The sequence below is a fragment of the Anabrus simplex genome, chromosome 1, assembly GCF_040414725.1.
Source record: "Anabrus simplex isolate iqAnaSimp1 chromosome 1, ASM4041472v1, whole genome shotgun sequence".
In the NCBI taxonomy this organism is placed as follows: domain Eukaryota; kingdom Metazoa; phylum Arthropoda; class Insecta; order Orthoptera; family Tettigoniidae; genus Anabrus; species Anabrus simplex.
Window position 1 is genome coordinate 404851359 of NC_090265.1, and position 21592 is coordinate 404872950.

Sequence of the window (21592 nt, forward strand, 5' to 3'; positions counted from 1 at the left end):
CTGCCTTGTCTGTCGCTCTCTGAATATGATTCCAGAATGTGAGCTTGGAGTCAAGTGTCACTCCTAGATATTTTGTGCTCGCAGATGTTTCAATCACTAACTCTCCAACAGTCATTGGTACAAGAGTTTCGATCCTTTTCCTCGTCAGAAGAACTATCTCTGTTTTGTGTTCGGCTAATGTTTGACTGTGGCTTGTCATCCATTCTTTTATGCGCCGCATCACGTGGTTCAGTTTGATTTGAGCCATTTCAACATTACTATCAAGGCGGCCACATCATCAGCGTAGCCCACAAGCTTCGTGTCCTCTGGCATCTCCAAACGTAACAAGCCATCATATATTATGTTCCAAAGATCTGGGCCAAGGATCGATCCCTGCGCTGCACCAGCCATCAGGCGTTTTGTCTTTTCTCCATCTTCCGTATCATACAACAAAGTGCGATCTTTGAAGTAATCGCTCATTATGCGCATAAGATATTGTGGTAGCTTGAAAGTTTCCTCAAGAGCTACCAGCATGTCGCTCCATCTTTGAAGGCATTCTTTACATCCAGGGTCACAAGAAGTGTCAATTTACGGGAATGATGGTTGCCCATTCGTGCCCTTTCTGTTGTATTCACCACCTCCCACAATGCATCTAGCGTCGAGTGTCCTCTCCGAAATCCATGTTGGCGAACAGATAGATCCCCTGCTAGTTGAACTGCTGAGAGGATTCTGGCCTGTATAAGTTTCTCCAGGCCTTTTCCAGCTGTGTCCAGCATGCATAAAGGTCTATAACCACCAAGTTTTTCTTTGCTGATCAGAACCAAATGAGCCATTTTCCATCGGGGACTAAAAACACCCGTTTGCAGGCAATGATTGTACCTATTCAGCAACAGTTCTGGACATAGTTCTGCTATTATCTTTAGCACTTCTGTAGGTATACCATCTGGTCCTGGAGTTTTCTTGTTTCTAAGAGAGCTAATAGCTCTATTCAGTTCTTCTACAGTGAAGAGGGGTATATCATCCAGATCTTTTTCGTCGTCACAGTCAATCTTCTCTGGATGGTCTGGGAATAGTGTATCCACAATTTGTTTAATTGTTTGCGGATCCGCACTCGGGGTTGAAAATGTCCCGAGTTTCTTCATTACAATCTTATAACCTTGTCCCCATGGATCATCTTCTACTTCTTTAGCCAGTGCCCACCATTTATCGGTTTCACTTTTTCTGATTGCATTACGGAGTTCCTTCGTCGCTGACTTGTACTCCGCTGTGACTGAGGTATTCTCTTGACTGCCTCTCATCCTCTGAGCCCTGCGTCGAAGTCGCAGACAATTCTTTCTCAGTTCAGCAATCTCTTCGGTCCACCAGTACGCTGGGCGCTTGCTATTTCGCGGTCTCCTTTGGGGCATTGAGGCGTTGCATGCTTGATGGATTAGCTGCATAGTGAGTTCAGCACATACACCAGCTACTTCTTTCCCTCTACGAACAAAACATTTTTCAGTTATGTTCTCCATTCCATTCCGTATTACATCAGTGAACTTTTCCTTGTCGATACCGGCTACGTTCCACTGTGCTGGTCTGCATAAGATGTTTCCTTCTTGAGAAGATTCTTGGAGCAGTCGAAAGATGATATATTGGTGATCGCTCCCCATGTAGTTCTCAATCACTTGCCATTTAGAAATCTTAGGCGTAATATCCTCTGATGAAAAGGTTACATCCGGTATTGTTCCCTGACATCCTGGCCGTCGAAATGTTGGCACATTTCCAATGTTGTTGACCACCAAACCCGTTCTGGCTACCATCTCCATTATACGACGTCCTCTGGAGTCTGTTTGTGGCATGCCCCATTCCAACGCTTGAGTATTTACGTCACCAGCGACCACTAGTTCTTTTTCCATTCTGCGTATTACATCCTCAAGACCATCTAGTTTCATCTGAAACTTGGAAACAGATTCATTTGGCGTAAAATAACAGCTTACAATAGTGATTCCCCCAGTCTGTACCCAAACAAAACCATCATCGCATCCATGCTGTGTTACTGGGACTTTTCCTAGATCTGGTATCCAGATTGCAGCTGTTCCGAGGTTATCCACAAACCACCCTGGATGGTCCCTCTCTTGATATGGTTTGCTAATAATAACGATGTCTACTTCCATCTCGTAAATCAGCTGTGTCATAATATTGTTAGCTGTTTGACTCCTGTGCATGTTTGCTTGAAGTATTCGCATCATTTACTGTGATCTTTTGCCTTCTCCAGAACTTCACGAAATATTGCACATGCTCCCGATCCAGGAATATAATTTCGTTTAGCTTCATTGACACCCTTGTCTGTACAAAGCATACATCGTGGATTGTTTTTTTTTTTTACAGTCTACTGCCTTATGGCCAGATTCTCCACACTTAAAACAGAGCTTACTACTGTCAGGGCCTGTGCAGTTTCTTGCCAGGTGACCCTATGATAAGCATCGGAAGCAGCGAGGTAACATGGTTCTAGCTCTTACTCTGCAGTATAGCCATCCTATCTTAATTCCTCCTGCTTCCAGTAATTTCTGAGCGTCCTCGTCTTTGGTTTCGAAGATGGCAAGTTTCTGTCCCCAGCTGTTTGGTTTCGAGACCGATATTTTCAGTTCTCCATGGGGATTGCCGGAATCTTGTCTTACAGCTTCCTCCACGTCTGCGGCGGTAGTGACTCCATCCATGTCTCGAATCTCCAGTGTAGTTCAGGGGATTAAAGCCTTTACATCGCCATCATGTCCGAGGGCATCTCTCAGAGAATTACTGAATACCTCCCTATTTTCAATCTTAGTTGTTTTGTTGAATTCAAGAAGAACAGCTCCAGCTCTTATTTTACGGATGGATCGAATGCCTGCTCCACTGTCTTCCGGCTTCACCCTGTTCCTGATATCCTTCAAAACATCAGCGAAAGTCTTACCGTTCATTGGTTTGATGATTACGGCTTCTGAACAACTCCTAGATTTAGAATGAGGTCGTTTCCCACTTTCGCTAAGCACTGTAGATTCAGGATCATTACTAGCCTGTTTTGTTGGAATATCTTCGTGCTTCCTATCCTCATTCTTCTTCTTTCTCTTCTTCTTGGACAGAAACGTCTCCCATTTTCCTTGATCTTCCTCCTCCGAGTCATTTGTCACTGCTGATGTGTTGAACAATTCCTTATTCTCCATGGTAATTGGTCTCTGCTTTAGTTCTTCTGCGGATTTCTTCCACGACATCCTGCATGTTGCTCCAGCCTCTAAAGCTTCTTCCAGCTTCATGAGGCCATTCTTTATTTCCGTTTTTAGGTTTTTGAGAGGAATAGCCATTATGTTCTTCAACAGTGATCTTGCAGTCTCAAGATGCACCTCTTCTTTGTATTGATTCTCCATTATCTGCCGACTGATATCATCAATCAGATTTAGGTCAGTACTCCTACCATTTCGGCCATTGTGGAAACTTTGCCAATGTGAGAATCTAGCTGGCCGTGTCTTGAGTCAAGGAGATAAAGTTGTGAGTAGGCGGCTGGGAGCGCTTACACTATAAAGCGATCGTCTATCTACTGCAGTGTACCTTCTACGTGATTTTGATCTTTGGCAAGATGGCTGCTCACAACAGGATTATTTCACCGCAAACTTTTCAATATTTCACTCAATTTTCTGTCGTTCCAGTTGTAAACAAACACATCTATCATGCAATGGGGCTTAAAATAACCATACAAGCTCGTTTCGGTAAGTGCCTTCACAATATAAACCCGCTTTCTTGAGCTATTTTGTAGCTGCGAAGTTCACGCGTCCTTTCATGTCCAACAATCCCAATAATAATAATAATAATAATAATAATAATAATAATAATAATAATAATAATAATAATAATAATAATAATAATAATAATAATAATGTCATGTGGCTATTACAGCCTGGTGCAGCCTGTGTTTGATAAACCCACCATTGAGTGTGAGTGGCATCTGCCCTGAGATAGAAACTGTGTGTTAGTGTAATGTAGGAAAGTATAGTTGGTGGTGTTTGAGTTGTAGGAATGTTATTGACAGAACAAATACCTAACCAGCAAATCATAGGAATTACTCATACTTAAAATCCTGTAATTTGGCCAGGAATTGAACTCAGGACCCCACAGTCTGAAGATAAGAAAAGTGAACGTTCAGCCACAGTAACTAGTTCCGTGGGTGACTGTGTAAAAGTTTAATAAACCTAGTAGAAGCACGATACAACATGCTTTTATGTTGTAGTGTAATGAGAGTTTGTTGAAAGATGAAAAAGTTACTCTGAAAGTTTGTATTGTAGTTGTTTCCTCACCCCTGTCACTTGACAGTGCCATGTGTAGAGTTCTGATCACAAATGGCTGCTTCCTAGCAACAAGCTTTCTGTGTAGGCTTGCTGTAGTTTGAAAAATGTAATTTGGTGGTTACAGTTCAGCGTGAGTTTCGGCGACATTGCTCCTCCATCTGACAACAACGTTCAGCAGTGGTATAATCAGTTCCAAATGATGGGATGAAGATTCCAGGGTGACCTCGATACTCCTCCATCTGACAACAACATTCAGCAATGGTATAATCAGTTCCAAATGATGGGATGAAGATTCCAGGGTGACCTCGATACTCCTCCATCTGACAACAACATTCAGCAATGGTATAAACCAAACCAAACCCCATGGCACTACAGCCCTTGAAGGGCCTTGGCCTACCAAGCGACCGCTGCTCAGCCCGAAGGCCTGCAGATTACGAGGTGTCGTGTGGTCAACACGACGAATCTCAGCAATGGTATAATCAGTTCCAAATGATGGGATGAAGATTCCAGGGTGACCTGAAGTGTCAGATGAGACAGTTGAACATGTCAGGATGACCTTCTTGCACATTCCTAACAAATCTACGCAACAGGCTAGTTGTGAACTAGTACCGTCGACAATGACAGTGTGGAAAGTTTTATGAAAAATAAAAGTACGACTGTACCGTCTTCAGCCGTTAAGGCCTGCAGACCATGAGGCACGTGGTACCTAAAGTCTTCACGGAAATGCAGCAGCTAATGGAAGGTGAAGGTTTCCATGTAGTCTCTCGTAATCAACATTTCACTTCTGTAGTAATGAAAACACATGCAATGCTCATATCTGGGCGCTGGAGAATTCATGGACATCAGTGGAATGCGAAAGGGACTCCCGTTTTCTGCACATTATTCAATCAACAGGTTTATGGGCCTTTTTTTCTTCCCAGGAAACAGCAGTCATAGGAACTGTATACCTGGATATTCTTCAAGATCGGTTCTTTGGTCAGCTACAGGATAGACTTCCATCCTTCACTTCGCAGCGAGACGATGCATCCACTTCATTTTCTCTCCACAAGTGGGGAATGGTTGAATGAATTTGTTCCGGATTGTTGGATTAGTCATTGTGGTTCAGTTAATGAAGCTTTCCTTTGATGGCCTGCAAGGCTTCTCTCTGTGTACCTTATTTTTTGTGAGAATGTGTTAAGAATCACAAGTATGTGCCATAGCTACCAGACAGCCTACCTGAATAGAGATGTAGAGTCACTGATACTGTCTTGTCCATTACACTAGACATGCTGATCAGAGTGTGGGAAGAGCTCGACTGTTCTTTGGACATGTGTCGTGTGGCTTAAGGTTCTCACATTGAGCACTTTTAGTGTGTGTTGTAAAATCTCATATAGGTACATTTTCAGCCTGTCTATGGTTTATTATGTATTTATTTATTTATTTATTTATTTATTTATTTATTTATTTATTTATTTATTTATTTATTTATTTATTTATTTATTTATTTTATTTATTTATTTATTTATTTATACGATTGTTCCCCTTAAGGAGAGTGATTGAACTTGAATACATAATGTCATCTTCGGGCGTTTTTCCTCTTCTCTTCCCAAAATCTCGTCATCTTCTCTGAATGCTTCCACTTCTGCTCATCTGTTTACTTTTTCCCAGGTTGTTGTGATTTTCTTGACTCAAATTTTACATTTGTGATTTTATTTTGGCACTCGGTGCGGTCCTCGAGATTCGCTATGTTGATCTGTTGTAGGTTCCTCTGAACCTCTTTTAGCCATTCTGTACTGCATTTACTATTTATTACGATGTTGAGTAGTTTCTTTGCCATTCTGTAAATGTGTGTGTAAAACTTTGCTCGGCGTTTTCTGATTTCATCCGTAATAGTGTTTATCTTTTCATAGAAGTCATTCTGTGGTCTCTTCATCCAGTTGTCATTTGTCTTGACTGCCCTATAAATCTTCCAAAGAATTTTTCGTTCCTGTTTTTCTATGACCTTAATTTTAGAATGACCGTCAATCACCATTGTTTCGGCTACATAGGTTGCTTCTGCAAGAATTACTGTTTTATAGTGCCGTAATTATGCATCTATCGAAATGCTTTTCTTGTTGTAGTGAGCCCACGTTAGCTTGTAGGCCTTATGTAGCTTGGTGATTCTTTGTTCATTGGCGATCCGGTGAAGTGGACAGCAAACATTACAAAGAAAACGTTTTACTAGCCCTATTACAGGAGTACAGTCCTTATAATGTGTTTAATGCTGATGAGACTGCTTTCTTCTACAAATACTTGCCTGGAAAGACACTGGTATTCAAAGCTGAAAAGTGTTTCGGGGGAAAAAAGAAATAAAGAAAGTGTTACAGTGATTGTGGTGCTAATATGATGGGAACCAAAAAACTAAAACTTCTAGTGATCAGAAAATCAGCAAAGCCTCGCTGTTTCTCAGGTGTGAAGTCATTACTGGTCACATGCGAAAGCAACCATAAATTGTAGATGACAAGATCCGTTTACGAATCTTGGCTGCATGGTATTGACAGGAAGTTTTGACGTAATAATAAAGCTGTTTGCATTTGGGAGATGATGGGTTCATTCGAAACCCACTATAGGCAGCCCTAACGAGAGTTTTCTGTGGTTTTCCATTTTCACACCTGGCAAATCCTGGGATTGTCTAGTTCAAGCCACAGTCTCTTTGCTACCCAATTGTTACTCAAAAAATCAGTTTGTATTTGTATGACGTTACACCACTAGGTAAAAAAAATCGATATAATATATTTACTTATCAAGATGTGGTTTCACAATGAAGAGAGAAAGAATGTTAGCACAAAATTGGTGGAATCCATACCATAACATTGTTGCTCCTGTTTTGGAAGAACAAAGAAGGTCACATCAGGTATTAAGGAATGATTTTCTGTAATTGCAGAACTGATTTTTAGTAGTTTCACAACTATTATTATGAAAACACTTTTCAGTATCTTGTTCAGATTCATTTACATGCAGTATGAATTTTGAAAAATGAAATGGAGACAATGAAGGACAGAGAAATGTTCTACATATTATACAGATCTTTAATGGCTGCTAACCAGGTATTGTTTAACTAAAGAACACTGTCTCTGTTAAAGTTATGGGATTTCTGTGTATTTTCATCACTTCCCGTATGAACCTAGACCTATTGTATTTTATACAGGTAAGAGTGTGGAACACCTCATAATACAGTATCATGACATGAAGACAGAATGTACCGGTACTCTATTCTCACAACTTTTCCCACTGCCATCTCTTTAACTACCATGGCTTTAGCAATGGCTATTTCATTTCATCTAGTGGTCATTAGATATTGTTCCAAATTGTTACTGTATGCTCTTGTCTTTAAACAAGTTATGAAAATATTCTCCCATCTGCCTTCTATTTTTTTCTGGTTTATCAATTATATTCTATCTTTGTCCTAATTATAATATCTAATAATGGTTTTATCCTAAATATAAAGGATTGTCATATATTGGAAAGGTGGTTTTTATTCATATAATAACTTTCTTATGATCTTCTTGTCATAATATGATTTCTTTAAGTTGACTTAGGACCTCAGGCAAAGAATGTCTCTAATGTCTGATGTAGAAGAAGCACTGACTTGCTGGAGGAAGCAGGCAGGCCATGTTAAACATGGTCTTAAGTCAACTGCTGTCTGCATCTCAGGCATAGTCATTGTCCTTCTTCTTCTACATAGTTGGCTAGGATGAATTGGCATTTGGTTAGGGGTAAGAGAGTTATCAAAGACATTGGAATTGGCTGATCATTAGAAGAGACAGACTGAAAGTGTCAAATATAATTAGGGATAGAATATTGTAGCTTAAGAATGGAGTTTTTCTGAAATATCGTATCATTATTTCAGTGTGGCTATATGAAGTTTCTGGATCATTCTGTAGCGACCACATAACAAAATATCCAGTAGAATTGCTTTAAATAAACCAACCTGCCATCGTGTATCTCGTATTTTATATGACTTATCTACAGATACCTCATAATTGCAAAATGAAAAACGTGTAAGAACTAATTTTTTGTACTAATCAGTATCATTGTATTTAATTTATAATTTATATTGGCGCAGTTTTGTTTCCATTTTCAACAATAGGACAGATTTTTGCTCTGCTGTAAAATCCGTTTTTTTTTGTTATGATGATATAGTTTTTCTATTTACTGTCAAGAGTTTTCAGGCCATAAGACCTATCTGTGTCGGTGCGACGTAAAGCCATTAGCTAAAAAAAAAATTTTCAGGTACTGCAGTGTTTAAGGCATCAGGAAAATAATATTGTTATAGTTGCATATGTACATATATAATTAGGATTGTTTTCACCCTGTGCTTCCCAGATTCCAAAGTATACTTAACAAAATTTTAGTTGGTTAAAATTTTGAGTTTTCGTCATGGTTTGTTTTATTGTTGATTACTGAAAGTGCAGATTGATTCTTTCAGGGCCAACACTATGATCTTCTGTAGACATCAGTCTGTAGAGAAAATGTTCTCTAGAAGTCTGTGAAGTGGCAAGATATAGTCCCGCATGCTCCCTGGTCATAATTTGTCCTTTATTAGATCACCTAGATGTTCCATTTCTTGAAGATAGCATCAGATGTTCCTTGCTCTGAAGTTTTTATATTGCATTTACAGTTTACTTAGCCTACTTGTGAATTTTATGTTCCTCTTTGTTATGTAATCAGTATCTCCGAGTTGGTAACTCAAAGAAGCTGTTGAGAAGGCAGCGGAAGAACTGTAAATATGTGAATGTGAAATGCATCAAAAGACAAATTTTGCAAATCTGTTAACCTGAGATTGTGAATGTTGGACCTGTATTGAATATACAGTACACATATATCTACCAAAGTATATATAAGCCTTATGTTCAGTATGCTGTTACTGTAATTTTTAATTAAAATTGCATTAAACTGATTTTCATTTTGTAGGTGGGCGACATGATCTCTGTGATTGATATGCCTCCACCTGAAGAGTCTGTTTGGTGGCGTGGCAAACGAGGCTTCCATGTGGGTTTCTTCCCATGTGAGTGTGTGGCTGTTATAGGAGATAAGGTGCCACGTAACCTACAGTTGCCTTCCCCTCGTGAAGATCAACCCAGTAAACCTGTGCTTCGTAAACATGGGAAACTCATCGCTTTCTTCAGGTCATTCATCCTTTCGCGGCCTTCAAGGCGACGCCTCAAGCAGTCGGGTATTCTCAAGGAACGAGTGTTTGGTTGTGATCTGGGGGAACATCTCCTAAATTCAGGCCATGACAGTGAGTTAAAATCTATAATAGCTCTTCACTTCACATTCTTGAGTCTGTTTGTTCATATTCAATGTCATTTTTAGTGTGGAAAGATACATATTTAATTTTTAAACCTTTATTAGTAAATAGACTTCTTCCTATACAGGTGACCATAATTCTTCTACTGAATAAAAGAATAGGAACTAACTTGTTCCTGCTTTTCTGTAAATTTATCTAATTTTATGAAAGAACACATATATATTTGAACGTGAATTTGTCCCATACTTAGTTCTTATCTTGGATTAGATTAGATTCAATAGCCTCTTTGTTTGCCTGTAATGCCATCAAGAATAGTGGCGTGTTTCCCGTTCCTACCCCTTTGTCATTCTAGCATTGCCAAAAACCTATCTGTGTTAGTGCAGATTTAAACCACTAGCAAAAATATACTCTGAGGTTTTAGACTAGTTCATTGTAAAATTCAGTGCAGAGCTTGGTTTGAGTATAAGATATCATCATCACCTTCTAATTTTTTGTCTATTCCCACATCTACTCCTATTCTGCTTACTAACTGTGTTCATCTCAATCAGAGTATGTACTAGTTTACTGCTTTGGTTCTCAGCAGACTCTTATTCTTCTCATACTGATGAAAATATAATTTTGGAATATCTATCTATCTATCTGTCTATCTATCTATCTATCTATCTATCTATCTATCTATCTATCTATCTATCTATCTATCTATCTATCTATCTATCTATCGTACAGTGTTAATTGCATCACATCTTTCCCTAGTTTGATCATCCTTTTAAATATACTCATACAGTTACTTTTTATTTTGTCTTTGATAAACTTTTATTTCCAAGAATTTGTAAAAATACTACATTAATAATCCAAAAATGTAATTTCTTTTTTCCAGTCCCGATGGTGCTGAAATGTTGTGCTGAATTTATAGAAACTCATGGCATTGTAGATGGAATATATCGTCTTTCAGGAGTTACGTCTAATATACAGAAATTACGGTGAGTGGTAAATATATTGTTATTATTAATGCCACCCTGACCCTGTATAAGGAAACGGGACTAACCACATATGTTATTAATGCCAACAAAAAATCAGCAATGGCAATAAATCATGGCAGGCTAGTTCAGTGCAACCTATACCTTAATTCAGGAGAAATTATTTCATTCATTTTGGATAGCAAAACAATTAAATATCTGGGTTGCACATTTAATGATGAACTTCTGTTTAATAAACATATGCTCATATCTTTCTGTAAAAACTTAGAAAAGTTATCTAAATCACCACTGTTAAAGTCGAATCTAAAGCTTAATATTGTAAACCAGTACATCTTCCCTTCTCCAGTTTGATTCAGCAACCTGTGTGAAACAGGGCTCATATAGGTCTGCCTGTCAATACAATATACAATTTATTTATTTATTTATTTACATAGTTTACGCCCACATTGGAGCACTTAAATCAAACCCAAATACATTTACGTTAACAAAGAATTAACTGAAGATTTAGCTTGCATCATTTTCTTCCTTTCCCAAAACCTCTTCATTCTGGCTGACCTGGCTGCCCTTTGTTCATCAGATATGACATATTGTTTGTGGTGTACAGTTTTTAATGACAATCTTATTTGTTTGTTCTTGAGAATCCTTTTTTCTTCTCTATTTTCAATTTGCCTCATTGTAATATTCAGCTCTTCTAAATCATTCTGAACTTCTTTAAACCAATTATTTTTTGTTTTACTTTTCCAAAAGTAATTAAATAGTTGTTTTATTATCCTATTATAATTTAATCTAGAAAGATGACAGAAAAAGGCAATTCTTCTTTTTCTCATCGTATCTATACAATTACCGTCTTACTAATAAACGGTGTATAACTTTTATACAAGGTTTATACACCGATTATGTGAAATTCGTTACTAATAAACCGTGTATAAGCCTCCTGTGTATACATCTGTTATAGTTATTCATTGTATTGCTTATACAGACCAGGACCCTTGTATAAGCGTTGTATAGCAGCGAGTAGCGGAAAAAGAAACGAGTGAGCAATTTATTTTCGTGGTATTTATTGTCTACAGTAATATAATCGAGGTGAAATATTCGACTTATCCATTTAACATTGAAAGAATGGACGATAACGTTGATCTTCACGATATTTTAAACATAGAAGACATACACCATTCAGAGGTTATGGACGCTAGACATCTTCGTAAAGTAAAACACTTTAAAGAGACGGAATGGCAATGAATAACTATAAAATAAATTATGGTTGGGCGTATTTTTGTGTAATAATGTGTTACTGCTTAATAGACTTCTGATATTGCGAGTTTATTATACATTATCTGCCCCTACAAAGATCTTTCTGAAAATTGAGTACCTATAAAATTGGGCATATTCCTCGAGATAAAAAATGGCATAACTTGAAAACCATACGTAATATGATTTCGATACTTTGTAGTTGAATACCCAGAAATATAACGTATAAATGCCTAATAGAGACTTTTTTGATCAAACCTTTCTTTTAAGCTACAAAACAGTTTTTCCTTTCTCCTGAAAAGTAAGGATTTTGGAATGTGTAGGCCTACCCTGTTCAACTCGCCGATTCAATTACAATTGCTTACGTTTTCCGTACTACCCCAGTTAGGAGCTTTTGATCTTAGCTTTTCCTTCTTTTTTGGCGTTCATTACACAAGCAAGCTGAAGAAGTGTTGATATCAATATGAGTCAATTTCCAGCTGTCTCATGGAATGACAATGAATAACTAAGTTATAAAAGAAATGATGGTTGGGCGTATGTTTGTGTAATAATGTATTACTGCTTAATAGACTTTTGAAATTGCGAGTTTATTATACATTATCTGCCCCTACAAAGATCTTTCTCAAACTTGAGTACCTATAAAATGGGACATATTCCTCGAGATAAAAAATGGCATAACTTGAAAACCATACGTAATATGATTTCCATACCTTGTAGTTGAATACGCAGAAATATGATGTATAAATGCCTAATAGAAACTTTTTTGATCAAACCTTTCGTTTAGCTACAAAATAGGTTTTCCTTTCTCCTGAAAAGGAAGGATTTTGGAATGTGTACGGTACACTTTTCAACTCGCCGATTCAATTACAATTGCTTGCGTTTTCTGTACTATCCCAGTTAGGAGCTATTGATCTTTTCTTAAGCCATTCCATTTCTTTTTTTGGCGTTCATTACACAAGCAAGCTGAAGAAATGTTGATATCAGTATAAGCCAATTTCCAGCTGTCTCATTTAGTGTTACAACTGCCTTTTCGATATGCCGTGCTACTGTGCGACTTTCCGGAAAGTTTTGCTCGTAGATAACCAGCAGAAGCGATCATAAAGGCGGTGAACGTGCGAAATACGTCAGTGAACTGCAGGAAGAGATTCCTACGCCTTGGAACGAGTGTATACGTGCTGTATAGTAATACAATGCGTATACCTCGTTTATTAGTAAGAAAAATGTAAAACGCTTATACAGGGTTTATTCACTGTTTAACTAAACAAGAGTTAAACAACTGTATAAGGACATTTTATTAGTAAGATGGATAGTATATGCTGCGTACTAATTTAATTCATATCACATCGTACATGTTTCGAGAAATAGATCTATTATTTTCTTCAGCGATAATAAGAAACCTGTCAAAAGAAGGAGATGCTTGAATTTACAACACATAAAACCTCAAAATGAAATACATACAGTAGAAGTCCGTTATAGTGAGTACGGCATATAACGAGAACTCCACTATAGCAATGATTGTTTTCTGTACCTTCAAAATTCCGATATTAAACTGTGCATCGTCCTTTGGTTACAGCGAGAGCCCTATCACTGACACATCCATTATTACGAGCGATTAAGTGCGCACGATTTTTTCCGTTACCGATATTTATGCACCCCTGTGATGATATTGCTTGCGATCGATTACCTTCGGCATCATTTCCTCGCTATATGCATTAGCGAGTTCTCTCGTCGACATTCGAAGGTGATGTTGGAATTGATTAGTAATACCTGTCGACTGCTGTTCCGTAAAGAAAATTTGAAATGAAAGAGAACACATTTTCGTAATAAATGCGTAAATAACGTGTCCGATAATGGTTGTTAACTCGTTAAAAATTAAGGCTGACTAAACGACCGCTTAATTTGAGGCTAAATACACCTCGAGATATGGCAGAGTGCTTAATTGATTTCAGAGGTTAATTTATATTTTCTCGCGTCTGGTTAAATTACGGAAAGGCTATTATGAAAATTTATAGTGAGAAGGTTATCATTACTGGTGCTTGAAGTGTGTTTTCATCATATGTATAGTATGGTTAAGTTTGGATAGGTGACGCCGTTTGAATAAGAAAACGGAAACCTTTGCAACAAAATGCGATCGATCATCTTCGGTATGGTATAGTTTTCTCACTTTGTCCATTTGCGAGCTCCCTCGTCAGCATTTAAAGGCGATGATGGAATTGATTAGAAATACCTGATGAGTGCTGTTCTCTGAAGAAAATTCGAAATGAAAGAGGATAACACGTTTTCATAATAAATGCATAAATAACGTGGCCGATAGCAGTTGTTGACTCGTTAAAAATAATGACTGAAAAAACGATATCTAGATTTGAATGCTATATACGAAAATTAAGTAAGAATGTGATACACTTCAAGAAGTGGCAGAGTACATCACTGATTTCAGAGGATATTTCATATATTTCCGCGTCTATTTACATGTAAATTTTTCGCGAGTAGGTTATCATTTCTCTACATATGTTTTCATGATACATATAGGCCTATGGTTACATTAGGTGACGCCGTTGGAAGAAGAAAACTGAAGTGTTTGCCACAGAAACCTCTGGAATGATACCGTATTTCTCTGAATCCAAGACTTTTCTTTCTCAGAATGTCATGCGAAAACTCAAGGGGTTGTCTTGCATTTGCGACCTAACAATAAGTTAATGGATACCACTGGCAACTACCACGGTAACCACGCTGCTTCTTTTCACATGCGCACAAAACTCATTGACAATAAATGACCGCCTCTTTACTATAGCCTACATCACGAGCTGTGACAACCGGTTGTACAGTGCCTGTGTGTAAAGTCATTGGATCTCAGGAAGTAGTGAAGAGAGTATGGCGTTCTATTAGCTTCTACAAAAAAGTTTCTCAAATCTGAAGAATGGCATCAAAACATGCGAGCCTTCAAATTCTTAGAAAAGCCATGGCTACTCAGTGGCAGAGTTATAACGCGTCTATTGTACTTTTGAATGACTTGTATTTTACTTCTTCTAAGTTTTACATTGTCTACGCCCGTTCATTTCGTTTTCATATTGCCTCTTCTACTGATCCTATGCATTGTTTTCCATTTCTTAATCGGCTGATGTTGACCTGGACTAGGGTCGAAACCGGTACCATTTCTAATTATTATTAAATGAGAATGTAATTCACTACATTTCTTATTCTTTGGTATTGAATAGGTGGAATCTCCTTATCAATTATTTCAATTTTAATTGTTCTATTGTACTTGACGCTTAGTAAAATTATGTTTTATAGACAGTAGGAATATTTTCGTGATGGATAGTCGTATTGTAAAGATACGTGGAAAAGGTATTGCCGGCAAATTTTCAACTGGTTCTCGTCGGTATTATGATGCAAATTTTAAGTTAATCGTTATTAAACACTGTGCAGCCGCAAGAAAATACGGCATAGGCCTAACCAAAGCCAATATTTGGCGTTAGCGTGAAGACAAGGAGCTAAAAAAAAATGCGTACTGTACAAGAAATGCATTCAGTGGGCAACAAGGATGCTTTAAAAAAGTTGAAGATGAAATTGGGAGGTTTGTGCACGAAAAACGTAAGGGCAGAATGGCCATACCTTGATGCAATAAACTCGTTCGTTGACTTTCAACGTCCGCGATTAGGCTTATACATTGCTAGCCAGCAAGCGAGACCTGCGTGTAGCAGCAGCTGGTTATATCTGACGCTGATTAAAAGCAAATACAGTAGAGACTGTATTTGGTAAAAGTAACAGTTTTATAGACAGCAAGAATAGTTTCCTGATGGATCGTCGTATTGTAGAGACGCATGGAATAGGTATTGCTGGCAAATTTTCAACGGGTTCTCTTGTATTATGATGCCAATTTTAAGTTAATGGTCATTAAACCCGCGAAAATAAAGAATAATTGTGCAGCCACAAAAAAACCCCTGCATGATGAAAGTTAATGTTCGGCGTCTAAAAATAGTCTAAAAATGCGTAGGCCTACTGTACAACAAAGGCATTCATACGATTTTACAAAGTACTTTTTGAGCCTGATTTAAATTTTATAAAGCAAAAAGGGGTTCATCTAGATTCGGAGAAATACGGTACTATATTTTTTTCAGAATGTAATTAAACATACACTTTCATGTAGTATCGGATTTTGAGAAATAACAAACAAGTAAGCCGTAGTGTGAATATCATCCGTGAAAACACACGTTTTGAACAAACTGATATAACGACAATCCGCTATAGCAGTGTGGATATCATCTGCGAAAATGCAAGTTTTGAAAAAATTGATTGCCGTTTCAAACCGATTTTTATGTATATGGAGGGTTTTCTGACTTTTATACAAAAATCGGATATAACGACAATCCATTATAGCAAGTAAATTTTTCGCTGTTATGAATTCTCGCTATAACAGACTTCTACTGTACTTTGAAACAAATTAAAATCTCAACAGTTCTCTTTCTTGTCATTGTCTAAAACATATCTTCATTTCTTTCTTGAGGAAAATTGTTAAATGTTAAAATCCTATCACATTGTGCAAATAGAGCACTATTCATTGAGTACAGCATTAGTTTATTAGCCTTGTTTCTCACAAGTTGGTGAATCATTAATAGTTTATTCTAGTTTACTCACTGCAGGCAAGCCCACTGACTAGAATTCTGCTGTATATCCTTGAGGGTTTGGATATCATCATAGGGCAGACTGTCAAGGAATTATGGGACTTCAAGACAGAACCACAAGTAACATGTTCTATACGTCACAGAAGATAGCGCGGACTCAGCTTGGTAAACTGCAAGTGGGAAGCTCTGCTACAACACCTATCAGTAGCTAACAAAATTTCAGAATTTGATGATTCCTGTTTCATGCTTGCTTTTAGCTACAATCAGGAAGTCCAGATATGCCTTGATCGGATAAAAGTATTGGGAGTTGATATAGTTAGTAAAAGCTGTTAACAATTTTGCCGAATGGTGAGAACGAAATCATTCAAAGATAGGTGAGTAATGCCGTGGCAAGGAATAGGAGTGTCACATTTCAAGGAATACCTGGCAGCCAGTAATTTTATATCCGAAAAAATCCATCTGACTTCATCTGTATGCACAGCGCTCTTGAAGCTCAATGTAAATTATGCCTGCCTTCATAGGGTTCCAAGTAATGGCATTGAAACGAATGGGTCATTCCTTTGTTAAAGATGCACTAAGAGGAAAGAAACAGTAAATCATATACTTGGGACCTGTCCTTTCAGTTCATTCGTAATCAACCAGAGTCCCCATAATACTAGGCATTTAGAACCTCATCACCGAACTGTTGAACGAAAAGGGGTATGAATGTTTTGAAGAAGTTTATGTGTTAGTTCAGTCAAGAGCTAACAAATTTGTGGGCATTGTGTTCTTCAAGAAAAATTCCCACACAGCCTCCAATATACAGTAGATCCAACAATCAGGCATGAAGCAAACGCTGTCGACCAAGTGGAAGATGTTGACAAGGAAAAGAAGGAATATTTATGAAGGCTGCATTCCTTTCTTGAAGGAGAAATACAGTAAAAGTCCGCTATAACGAGTACGGCATATAACAAGAACCCCGTTATACTGACAATTTTTTGCTGTCCCTTTAAAATTCCTATATTAAACTGTGTATTATCCTTCGGTTACAGCGAGAGCCCTATCACTAACACATCCGTTATTACGAGCGATTAAGCATGATCGATTTTTTCCATTACCGATAATTATGCACCCCAGCGATTATGTTGCATGCAATTGTTTATCTTCAATATTATTTCCTCGCTATGTCCACCAGTGAGTTCTCTCGTCGACATTCGAAGGCGATGTCGGAGTCGATTAGTAATACCTGTCGACTGCTGTTCTGTAAAGAAAATTTGAATTGAAAGAGAACATATTTTCATAATAAATGCGTAAATAACATGTCCGATAACAGTACTTAACTCACTAAAAATAAAGGATGACTAAACGATCGCTTAATTTAATGATAAATACTTCAATTAAGTAAAAATGGGATACACCTCAAGATATGGCAGAGTGGTAATGGGATTTCAGAGGTTAGTTTATATTTTTTTCACGTTTTAATCTGGTTAAATTATGGAAAGGTTATTATCATGTAAATTTACAGCGAGAAGGTTCCTTGGGATCACCAGCTTCGGGCATCTTAGCTGAAATCTACTTGGATCATTTCTCTACTGGCACTTGAAGTATGTTTTCATCATATGTATCGTACGGTTAAGTTAGGATAGGTGACGAGGTTTGAATAAGGAAACTGAAACGTTTGCCACAAAATGCGATTGATCGTCTTTGGTACGGTATAGTTTTCTCATTAAGTGCATTTGCGAGCTCTCTCGTCGACATTCGAAGGCGATGTTGGAGTCAGTTGGTAATACCCAATGACTGCTGTTCTCTAAAGAAAATTCAAAATGAAAGAGGATAACAAGTTTTCGTAAGAAATGCGTAAATAACGTGGCTGATAGCAGTTGTTAACTCATTAAAAATAACGGCTGAAGTAAACGATCTCTTAATTTTAATGTTATATACTGAAATTAATTAAGAATGTGATACACCTCAAGATATGGCAGAGTAAGCCTAGGTACATCACTTATTTCAGAGGATAGTTCATATTTTCTCGCGTCTAGTTAAATTTCGGAACAGCTATTCACATGTAAACTTTTAGCGAGGATAAATCAGCTCTACATGCGTTTCAAATATGTTTTCATGACATATACGGTTAGGTTAGGTGACACCATTTGAAGAAGGAAACTCTGGAGTGATACCGTATTTCTCCGAATCCAAGAAGACGTCTTTTTCCTCAGAATCTGAGTGAAAAATCACGGGTTGTCTTGCATTCACGGCCTAACAGGAAGGAATACCACCGGCAACTACCGTGGTAACCACGCTGCTTCTTTTCACCCCCGCACGTGCATACACACACAAAATTTGTTGACAAACGACCGCCTCTTTATTATACATCGCTAGCCATGACAATCGGTTGTACGCTGCCTGTGTGTAATGTAACGTCACTGGATCTTGGGAAATAGTGAAGAGAGAATGACATTCTATTAGCCTCTACAAAAAGGTTTCTCAAATCTGCAGAATGGCATCGAAACAAGCGAGGCTTCGAATTCTAGGCCACGGCTGCTCAGTGGCAGAGTTATAACATGTCTACTGTACCTGAATCTTAGTAAAATTAAGTTTTATAGACAGCAGGAATATTTTTGTGATAGATAGTCGTAAAGATACGTGTAACAGGTATTGCCGGCAAATTTTCAACGGGTTCTCGTCGATATTATTATGCCAGTTTTAAGTTAATTGTAATTAAACACTTGGAAATGTAGAATAATCATGCAGCTGCAAGAAAATATGGCATAGGCCTAAATAAAGCCATTATTTGGCATCAGCGTTAAGACAACAATAGCTAAAAAAAAATGTGTACTGAACAAAAAATGCATTCAGTGGTCCGCAACAAGGACGCTTTAAAGAAGTTGAAAATGAAATTGTGAGGTATGTGCACAAAAAAAAACAAAACAAAAAACAAAAAACAAAAAACACAAGGGTCGAATGGCCATACTGTGGCGCATTAAACTCGTTCGTTGACTTTCAACATCGGCGATTTGGCCTATACATCACTAGCCGCTGAAGTTGGCCGAACCCTGCAAGCGAGGCGTGCGTGTAGCGGAAGGCGATTATATCTGATGCTGAGTAAAAGTACAGTACCAGTTTTATATACAGCGAGCGAAAAATCACGGGTTGTCTTGCATTCGCGGCCTAACAGGAAGGAATACCACTGGCAACTACCGTGATAACCACGCTGCTTCTTTTCACCCCCGCACGCGAATGCACACACAAATTTCGTTGACTAACGACTGCCTCTTTATTATACATCGCTAGCCGTATTGCCATATTGTAGAGACGCATGGAATAGGTATTGCCGGCGAATTTTCAATGGGTTCTCTTCGGTATTATGATGCCAATTTTAAGTAAATGGTCATTAAACGCGCGGAAATAAAGAATAATTGTGCAGCCGCAAAAAAAAGTGGTATAACGAAAGCCAATGTTCAGCGTCTAAATATAGTCTAAAATTGTGTACTGTACAACAAAGGCATTCATATGATTTTACAAAGTACTTTTTGAGCCTGATTTAAATTTTTTGAAGGAAAAAGTGGGGTTCGTCATGGATTCGGGGAAGTACGGTACTGTAACTTTTTTAGAATGAAATTAAACATACACTTTCACGTAGTATCGGATTTCGAAAAATAACAAACAAGTAAGCCATAGTGTGGATATCATCCGTGAAAACACACGTTTTCAACAAACTGATTGCCGTTTCATACCGATTTTAATGTGTATGGGGGGTTTTCTGATTTTTATACAAAAATCGGATATAACGACAATCCGCTATAGCGAGTAAATTTTCCACTGTTGTGAATTCTCGCTATAACGGACTTCTGCTGTATCACGCACGCTTCGGTGATTGGAATATCGTTGTCCATGCCTCTTGTTTGGTAACCGAGGAACTATGTATCGATTTGTGGCTGATTTGTCCTCACTAGACCTACATAAAAGAAGTCAGAGCTGTTTAGTGGAAGGCATTATCGTTGACAGTGTTTCCATTGCTCAGCATATCATTTATGCAAATAAGTAACACACGTTATTTTATTATTATAATTTAACAATGTCATTCTGTGTTCAATTCCACAATATTGTCATTCACCATGATTGAATTGGGTTACTGTGTCTTTGGGCAACTTGTGTAGAAGCTAGCAGCTTCATTTTGTTAATAAATGAGTTCTTACCTTGTGAAAAATTGTAACCTTGTCGTGGTGGGGAGGTTTGTGTGTACCAATGAAGCAAGTAGCCAGGCTGTACATGCTACCATATCAGATAGGTATCTGTCGAGAGACCAAATTAACGAATGATTCATCGAGAGGTGAGTAGCAGCCTTTTAGAAGTTGCATGGTTGGATTGTAGTCTGGATGATTGACAGATATGGCAGCACCTAGCACCACACATGCTCTGCTGGACCCGGCCTCTGCTGCCTGGCAGATAAGTGGGCAACCGTGCCGAGGCAGCATGTTAGGGTGGTCAGCAGCAATAGCTACCTGACTGAAAACTATTGTATTAGAAGTATATTCTTACCTGCTTCCACAGGATATATTGAAAGTGGTCATCATCTTTTTCCAGGCACAAGTTGCAGCAGGGCAGAAGGTCCTGGAAAACATGATGCAGTTCATCCTTAGTTACACTCTGTTAAACGTTTGTGATTTCTTCCTCAAGAGCCCAAAGAGCTCGGAGCTTGTTTCTATACACTTTCTATTTAAGGTTACCCAAAAGATAAGAGTCACATACCGTTAAGTCGGAGGAAGAGAGGGCCGGAGTCTGCGGGTTATTACCTGTTCATCTAAAATCTCACAAACATCTTACAGAAAAAATGTCAGTATGTTAATTTTTGCACTGTGCTGTTGGAAGTAAGCATACCATTTTTCCTTCTTCCACGAGCATTTGAGTGAATGGTCGCAAAATGTTATTCATGTAGTGCTCCATATTCACTGTGTCTCAAAACAATATATGACCAGTTATACCGTACCCTGACTTTATCGTTGTGCAGCAGAACAATACATTAACTAAATTTCATTATTTAGCCTGTATTGACCATGAATCTTTGTAATGAATAAGTAGAGTAGGAGTCCTCCTGTTCAAAACTGTTCATTACTCCTAAACAGAATACAGTTATTTATTGACAGTAATGTTTTGACCTTATGAGGAACATCTTCAGCTGTAAGAAGATTGAGCACAAGAAGTCCCAAATAGTGAAAGATACAC

The 21592-nt window shown here is 38.0% G+C and overlaps 1 protein-coding gene across 1 annotated transcript in view; it reads left to right on the forward strand.

Annotated features, from left to right (window-relative positions):
• CdGAPr (GTPase-activating protein CdGAPr) overlaps nt 1–21592 on the forward strand; it is a 157755-nt gene that overhangs the window by 29887 nt on the left and 106276 nt on the right. Inside the window, exons 6-7 of the mRNA XM_068227130.1 lie at nt 9207–9534; nt 10421–10523. Of these exons, the coding sequence (XP_068083231.1) occupies nt 9207–9534; nt 10421–10523 (431 nt within the window). The remainder of the gene's footprint in view (nt 1–9206; nt 9535–10420; nt 10524–21592) is intronic.